General features: G+C 48.3%; 2 protein-coding genes across 2 annotated transcripts; one reads left to right on the top strand and one right to left on the bottom strand.

The window, feature by feature from the left end:
- Positions 1 to 322: 322 nt before the first annotated feature.
- On the bottom strand, positions 323 to 4,130 carry LOC135077070 (WD40 repeat-containing protein SMU1). Its single transcript, XM_063971663.1, has 7 exons — positions 3,861 to 4,130; positions 3,725 to 3,791; positions 3,268 to 3,526; positions 2,763 to 2,951; positions 2,239 to 2,359; positions 1,381 to 2,158; positions 323 to 1,304 (listed from the first exon to the last, which is right to left on the bottom strand). The coding sequence occupies exons 1-7, from the start codon at positions 3,884 to 3,886 to the stop codon at positions 1,206 to 1,208; spliced, it is 1,539 nt and encodes a 512-aa protein (XP_063827733.1). The 5' UTR covers positions 3,887 to 4,130; the 3' UTR covers positions 323 to 1,205.
- A 487-nt stretch (positions 4,131 to 4,617) lies between these two features.
- Positions 4,618 to 8,249, top strand: LOC135076434 (cyclin-dependent kinase 2). The gene is made up of 4 exons (XM_063970902.1): positions 4,618 to 4,851; positions 6,359 to 6,554; positions 6,622 to 6,894; positions 7,896 to 8,249. Exons 1-4 carry the CDS (start codon positions 4,736 to 4,738, stop codon positions 8,247 to 8,249), a joined length of 939 nt encoding a protein of 312 aa, XP_063826972.1. The 5' UTR covers positions 4,618 to 4,735.
- Positions 8,250 to 8,485: the final 236 nt, after the last annotated feature.

The raw sequence follows: 8,485 nt of genomic DNA, 5'->3' as shown, positions 1-8,485 counted from the left end.
AGTACGCAATGATTCTATAATTTTGAAGTACATAAAGATTAAATGGGTTATTAAATCTCGTGCTTTACTGACTTTGGTACTCAAAAGTGGTTTTGAACTTTTGACCGGTTTTGAGTGTAAAGTAAATACAATATAAGTTACATTACTCGTATAAATTATGATAAGCAATTGTACCATTAAAATACCATTTAATTGTAACAAGAGACCAGAACTTGGGTAGGATTGACGCTGATTTAGCAAAAAATAATAATCATTGCCTATTTGCAGGAAATCTTATTAGGAACATTTTTATTACTTCAAGTCGTCTTTAAATAAAACACGATTCTCTTACACTAATTTATTATTATTTTTTACCATAGCATTTAAACCATAGATTTAAACAAAGGGGACAACAGAGATACAGTTGTATTTAATTTACTGTCACGATATTAGCATGTTTACTTTTTTGATCCTAGTTGATGATTACATTTATAACAGAAGAAAAATTCAGAAGTGCCTATTTATGTAAGTTATAGTGAGCTGCCACACTGGCGGATTGCAAGCGGGTTTCAAAGCGGAGCGGCGACGCAGCGAACACCGGAGCGTCGCCGCTCCGCTTTGAACCCGCTTGTAATCCGCCGCCAGTGTGGCAAGGCCTCTAAGTTTGAGCTGTCACACTTGTGTGTCACACGAACATCGACTGTAAGGCCCTTTTCACACGTCCCGGTTGCCGGCTAACCGGCGCCGGGTATCCGGTGGTGAAGTGTATGGGCATGGTACGTAGCTTTCACATGTTCCGGCGTAATTAATCCGGCATGCCCATACACTTCACGACCGGGTACCCGGCGCCGGTTAGCCGGCAACCGGGACGTGTGTAAAGGGCCTAACGCTTCCACCCTCCGCACCATCCGTTTCCGACTAATATAATACACAAAGTACTCGTTGTAGCCCATTTTTTTTTTAACCACAGTATATTGTTCGGTTTATGGTCTGTATTCAGTCGTATCAGATCGATAAGAGCACCGGTCCGTCTACAGTCCGTACCACCGTGAGCCTAATCCGAACATAGCTATTTTGAATCGTTCGGAAGCTTAAAAATGAAACTATTTCATAAAACATGAAAAAATAAATTCTACCAAAAAAAACGGAATCCTTCGTATCATAAAACGGTACTCCCGCGAAGGAAGCGGAAGCTCCGAGTCGAACGCGCGCGGCGCCGCGTCCGCCTAGGGCTTCCACAGCTTGAGCAGCCCGTCCTCGCTGTACGTGGCCAGCAGGTTCTGGTGCGGGTGGTGCGTCAGCCCGATGACCGCCTTCTCGTGGATCTGAAAGCAAGCGCGCGCGTGAGCGGGGCGGGCGGGGCGGGCGCGGGGCGGGGGCGGGCTAGCGGACGCCACTCACGTTGATGGTGCGCTCCAGCTTGCCGGTGGCGGTGCAGAAGGCGTACAGCACGAGGTCCTCGGCGGCGGCGTACAGCAGGCGGCCGCGCGCGCTCAGCGCCGCCGCCACGAGCGCGCCGCCCTCGGCCTCGCGCCGCCCGCTGGAGAACGAGCGCACGATCTGCCCCGCCATGTTCATGACGAGCACGGTGTTGGTGCGGTTGCACACCACGAAGTGCTCGGGGTTCTTGGGCGTGAGCAGCAGCGAGTTGACGGGCGGCTCGCCGCCGCCGAGCGGCTTGTGCGTGGCGGCGCACTCGCCCGTGCGCAGCGACCACAGCTTCACGGTGCCGTCGGACGAGCCGCTGAGCACGCCGTGGCCGTCGGGCGTGAACACGGCCTCGTTGACGAAGGACGCGTGGCCGCGGAACTCCTTGAGCAGCTTGCCGGAGCGCAGGCCGTGGATGCGCACGGTGCGGTCGAAGGACGCGGACAGCAGCTGCGCGGCGTCGCGCGAGAACTGCAGGCACGTGACGCCCTTGGCGTGCGCGCGCGGCAGGCGGCGCTGCACCTGGCCCGAGCTCACGCGCCACACGCGCACGGCGCCGTCGTTGGCGCCGGCCGCCAGCGTGTCCGAGTCGCGCGCGAAGGCCAGGCTGAGCACGGCCTCCTCCATGCTCATGTACTCCTCGTGCGCCTGGTAGCGCAGGTCCTTGCGGATCTTGCCCGTCGTGAAGTTCCACACCTCCACCAGCCCGTCCACCGAGCCCGTCACCAGGTACTGCCCGTCCGGCGAGAACCTGCGGCAGAGAGAGCGTCACTCGCACACGCGCACGCACGCACACGCCGCCGGCCGCGTCGCGGCGGGCGCGGCACCCACCTGGCGCACTCCACGTGAGACTTCTGCCCGAACTTGATCATCTTGGACAGCTGGGTCGGGCACTGGTCGTCCTCCTCGTCCCTGATGGCCGCCTTGCCGCGGAACAGATCGATCGTCGTCCCTGAAACAGTGTGATAATGCTCGTATCGTTCGACCGAAAGAGGGTCGACGTGAAATAACATCGCCACTGAATGTGTTGTGATTCATTTGCAACAAACGAATCTGTTCTGTTATGAGCCCGGAGACCCCTCGGGGACACACTTTCCCTTGACTGAATAACAGTAATATGTAATTTATTTATTTGGTAAAACAACAATAACAAGTACAACTGAAAATGATCATTCATTATTTCTCCCATTTGCAACTCGCACAGAGGAGCGATAAATAGATTTTTTACACCTCGGCCACTCATCACCAACCCTGCGTAAAACAATAAAGCCTTCCGAGATCTTATGCCATTTGATCCATGCACATAGAGATATAGACAAAGCGCAAGGCCCAAACGGAGCGCTCGCGGGCATTACCGGGCGGCAGCAGGCCCTGGTGCTGCTGCCACTTGAGCGCCTGCCCGAGCAGCGCCAGCAGGCGCGAGCTGGGCACCACGGACACCTCGCCCGCCAGCGCCGCCGCCACGGCCGCGCGCCGCCGCTCCTTGCCGCCGCCGCTGCCGTACGCCTCGCGCGGGTCGAAGTACGACCGCGCCACCAGGTTCTCTGCGAGGGAGCCGAGAGCCGACTTGTTAACGGGTCACTGGTCACTGTTATGATGCCGAAATCGAATGGCTTAAGCCGTTTTTTGAAATATGATTTAAATTTTTTTAAAGAAAATTAGCAATTCCCAAATACAAAATCAGTCGAGCAGGGCGGGATTCGAACCCACAGGTCCGTCCCCTTCACCGTTCGGCTATCGTGGTTTAATATTAAACTGCAATTAAATAAAATACAAAATACAATTTCATGAGTAATTAGTTATATTAATTATTGAACAGTTATCGTGTGACGACGGAGCCTCGCTCGCACTCGTACGCACCCAGGTGGATGTAGCGGTCGGGCTCGTGCTGCTTCATGAGCAGGCAGGGGTGCGTCTGGCGCAGCAGCGAGCGCGCCGCGCCCAGCTCGCGCAGCTCGATGAGCTCCAGCACCACCTGCTCGTACAGCTCCATGAGCTTCTTGTCGGGCAGCTTCAGCGACGCCGTGGCCTTCAGCACCGTGTCCCAGTGCCCGTTGTTGATGTCCGCGCAGAACCCGTCTACGCTGTCCACTGTGTTCAAAGATACACCTGTTTCTTCCTGAAAGAAAAATTAAAAAAGCGATCAATGATGAAATAAATTGCAAGATGTTTTCGATTGCTGAACAGTCAGAAATTTGCAAAAAAAATTATAAATATTTCCGTAAGTATTCCATAATTCATCATAATGGATTTCCATGCCCCAATACTTGAATAGTAACGAAACTAGATAGATTTTTAAAATATTTCACTTGTTTACCTGTAAAGTCTGCAATGTTTTGGTAAGATTGGATTCTTTTAAATACTGCTGAATGAGCCGTATAACGCTGAAAATAATACAATAAAATTTTATCTATTGCTCAAATATTTAATTAATTTATTGCTAATATACTTACTCAGCTGATTCAATTTCTATAGACATTTTGATGTTTATCGAAGAAAATGTATGTAAAAGCAATAAAATAAATTCTTTACGCTTATAGCATAGAATTTCTCAAAGGCGGACAATTATTAAATTATTGCGAGGAACACAAAAAACACATAACACACTTGAGTTTCTCTCAATAAACAATAAATTCTGTGATTCTAACCAAAAAACCACAAAAAACTAACACCAAAACTGTCACTGTCACCAACTGTCATCACTGTTTGTTTTTTTTTAAATAGAAGTTTTACGGCTTTGGATTTATATTTGTAGATCCAAACGGCTGACACCACAGATCATATTAATTCCTCTATGCCACATGCCACAGACAAAGGACACCATATTAAAATATGAACAAGGCTATGTCGTGTCGTGCCATTTTAAACGTGATTTCGAGTCTTAAATCACCAAAATAAAGAATAATATCTGAAATACAGTGAAAACAAAAATCTGCATACATTTTGATTTTGGGATTAGATTTCTATAAATCAGCGTCAGTAATTTTTAGAGATTACTTAGGCCCAGTTGCACCTATTTACTTTAACCGTAATTTTAACATTAACCGGTGTTTTTTCCTTAATCTGAGGGAATTTGATAGATTTATTATGACCGCGTTTGTTAAAGTAGCTATCCTTATCTGTGCTGTGGTAAGAAGTTACAATAGTAAGGCGCGCCACGGCTCATAGATGTCAAAATCAGAAAAAAACAAGAATGAATGAGTGCGTATCAGTGAGAGAGTGAATGAATGAAATGAATCAATCCAATTCCAAAAAATGACTGCCTTTTACATGTGTTGTGTGTTGATTTGATAAAATTCTGTAATTTAAGTTTAATTAGTGTTAATCGATGGATAACTACACACCACAAGAAAAAATTGGTGAAGGGACATACGGTGTTGTTTATAAAGCAACAGAAGTTTCAACTGGCAAAGAAATAGCGTTGAAGAAAATCAAACTTGAGAAGTAAGTTTTGGCGCGAAATAATGACATTTAGATGTCAAGTTCTTGAAATTAACTTTTCACTTAAAAATTTTAATCAACGGAATTCTGTGAATATTTTAGCAGATAAATTAAAGCCGGGTTACCAGCGCGTTTTGCCCTAGACAATCAACATTAAAACGTCAACATATATAACAAAATTGCCTACCAAAACTATTGAATGATGACATGTTTTTGTTGATTGTGTAGGGCAAAACAGGCACTGAAGACCCGGCTTATTAACTGCATTTTTCTGGAACATGCATCTAGACTAGAATCTAGCCACCACCACATCTTCAGGACAACAATCTAGATGGCAGGGCAGCCTGTATTATTTGGAGAGGGTTAAAACAGGCCCTGAAGTCTTAATAGAATTTTATTTGTATCCATTCTTCGTAAGTTAATGCGAGTCTTCCTTCATTCACACACATGCACTATAAATAAGTACATGTTTCAATTTGATCCTAAATACAACCCGTTCGTAAACAATAACTTTGTGCTTTTAACATTATACATTTGTTTTATTTGGAAAACATGCAGCTTACATGAATACAGATAGCTAAGAAAAGCCTAAAGAATATTCAACGCACAATCATTTCACCAATATTTGTGAGTAGATTAAAGATTCTGCATGACCAATCAATTTATATTTTGGCCATGTAATGCAACAGGTGATTTGATCTTAAAATTATATCTGAATAGATTTTTATTAAGTGTTTAGGATCTAAAGTCACTCTTTACCAGTAATTTTACTAATTTAGTAGTTATCTATACTAATATTATAAATGCGAAAGTAACTGTCTGTCTGTCTTGCTTTCACGCCTAAACCACTGAACCGATTTTGATGAAATTTGGCACAGAGATAGTTTGAGTCCCGGGAAAGGACATAGGATAGTTCTTATCCCGGTTTTTGAAACAGGGACGTGCACGATAAAGTTTTTCTGTGTCAGACAAAATTCCACACGGGTTAAAAGCTAGTTGTTAATAAGCAAAGGACTTACAACTGCCTCTAAAGTCAGAGTCAACGTCAAAATTTCTTAATTTGCATAGACTATTATAGCTTACAAATCGTCAAATATTTTGCTCTTAAGGAGCCTTTACATGTCTCATAATCTTTTTACCCTACCAGCGCTTCGAGACCAACATTTGGCAAGTGTTGAGAAGAAACGCAGCAACAAACTCAGTCACCAATTGTTTTTGTTCACATTATATCATATTCATCGGTGTATCTAGCTAGGGTTATTTTTCAGGGGGGCTGGACCCTCACATGAGGAAGCGCGGGAGGAGGGGGGGAGTAGTATCATAAAGTATATAGATTTACTATTTCTAAGATTTTCTGGGGTATGCACTACACCATTTTTTGGGGTGGGTGCAGTCCACCCGGCCCCCCTATAGAGCATGTTTAATTATGCACCAATGTTTGAATTCATGCAGTACATTATTGTTTAAAATTGAAACAAAAGCATCAACAGCGTGTCGCGTCGGTCCACAGTGAGCCGGAGGGCGTGCCGTCGACGGCGCTGCGCGAGATCTCGGTGCTGCGCGAGCTGCGCCACCCGGCCGTCGTGCAGCTGCTGGACGTGGTGCTGTCCGGCGACAAGCTCTACCTGGTCTTCGAGTTCCTGCACATGGACCTCAAGCGCCTCATGGACCTGCACCGGGGCCCGCTGCCGCTCGACCTCGTGAAGGTACGCGACCGCCCGCGGTCCGCCCGGGCCCGCGAGCCGGCGACACTACAGCGCTCGTTGTTCGCAGAGCTACCTGCGGCAGCTGCTGGAGGGCATCGCGTACTGCCACGCGCAGCGCGTGCTGCACCGCGACCTGAAGCCGCAGAACCTGCTGGTGGACGCGGCGGGGCGCGTGAAGCTGGCCGACTTCGGGCTGGCGCGCGCCTTCGGCATCCCCGTGCGCGCCTACACGCACGAGGTCGTCACGCTGTGGTACCGCGCGCCCGAGATCCTGCTCGGCGCCAAGTTCTACTCCACCGCCGTGGACGTGTGGAGCCTCGCTTGCATCTACGCGGAGATGGTGAGTGAGCGTCCCTGAGCACGGCCGCATGGCGACGCGCGGCTCGAGTGGAGGCGGCGTGTCCACGGGTTACACTTTCTTGTCGCGAAGTGCACCTCTTTTTATTTGTTTTACCCTTTCAAAGACGCTTTGGAAACGCGTTTTACGCCATTACAGCTATGAAAGTTCTGCTCATGGGGCATTGCACATTTTCGTAAATCGTATTGTGACTTGAAAAATATATTATTTATTATTTAATCACACAGGTACTAAATAGCAATAAACATTTAAGATAAAAACTAAGGACAACCAACCACTCCTCAACTGACCGCTCACAAAACCTTCATTCTCATCTGCCCTCTTCGAGCTCGCGGGGTGCACTCGAAAGGCGAGTACTATCCGTTCGCGATATGACGTCACTCGAAGAAAAGCGTCTATAACTTTAACAAACTATATTTAAAATATTTATTATTATTGATAAAAATTGTGTATTTGCGTAAAATAAGACACATTAATTGCGTTTAATCACTAACTAATTGCGTTTAATCACTAACTAATTGCGTTTAATCGCGGTTGGGGGAGGGGACTCGCATTCCACGGACCGGCAAACTTAGCGCGAACGAGCAGTAGGCACATTTTTGTGCACACAAATGCGGCAAGTTTCAAATTAATTATGTATTTGAATTCGATGCATTTTCCCTCCCTCCCTAAATTCAAGTCAAAACTTAAACCTGTATTCGGAACAACTTAGGCACCGAACAAAATGAACATTTACTAACGCCCGTATTCACAAACATTACTATGTGGTCTCACAGTGCGTGTGGACGCATAGGGTGACATACGAACCAATCACAGAGCTCTATTCAACGCTATGCGTTCGATTTGCTGCTTCACATAAGCAAGCATCGTTTGTGAATACGGGCGTAAATCCTTTATATCGTTCGGCCCTAACCTAGCAAAAATAAATGCTGTGCCCGAGCGTCTCTCGGTCGGTCGCCCGTCACCTTTCGGTCCGTCCGCAGGCGAGCGGACGCACGCTGTTCCCGGGCGACAGCGAGATCGACCAGCTGTTCCGCGTGTTCCGCGCGCTCGGCACGCCGGGCGGCGCGCTGTGGGCCGGCGCGCGCCGCCTGCCCGACTACCGCGCCGCCTTCCCTCGCTGGCCCGCGCGGCCGGCGCGCCTGCTGCTGCCGCCGGCGCTGCGCGCGGACGCGGCGGCGGCGGCGCTGTTCGACGCCATGCTGCGCTACGAGCCGGCGCAGCGCGTGTCGGCGCGCGCCGCGCTGCCGCACCCCTACCTGCGCGACGCGCGCCTCGTGCCGCCGCGCCTGGAGCCCGCCGCCGAGCCCGCCGCCGCCGCCGCCACGCCCGACTGACCGTTGTGCCGGTGCCAAAGTGCTAGTTTGTAAAGTGTTATTAGATGATGTTGAATGTGACTCGCTAGTTGTAATATTATGAAGGATGTAATACGTTGCATATTTGTTATTAAGTGTATCGACCCGCTAGGGTTGTGAGGACGCAGCGCGCAGAACCGAGCATCGACAGAGAAATTATAAGGTCGTTATTTTTCCGACAGCCAGCCCAGTCTCAGATTTGGGAATAAAATAATACA

The sequence above is a fragment of the Ostrinia nubilalis genome, chromosome 12, assembly GCF_963855985.1.
Source record: "Ostrinia nubilalis chromosome 12, ilOstNubi1.1, whole genome shotgun sequence".
In the NCBI taxonomy this organism is placed as follows: domain Eukaryota; kingdom Metazoa; phylum Arthropoda; class Insecta; order Lepidoptera; family Crambidae; genus Ostrinia; species Ostrinia nubilalis.
The sequence above is the reverse complement of the archived record's forward strand: the minus strand, read 5'-3'. Positions and strand labels throughout refer to the sequence as shown.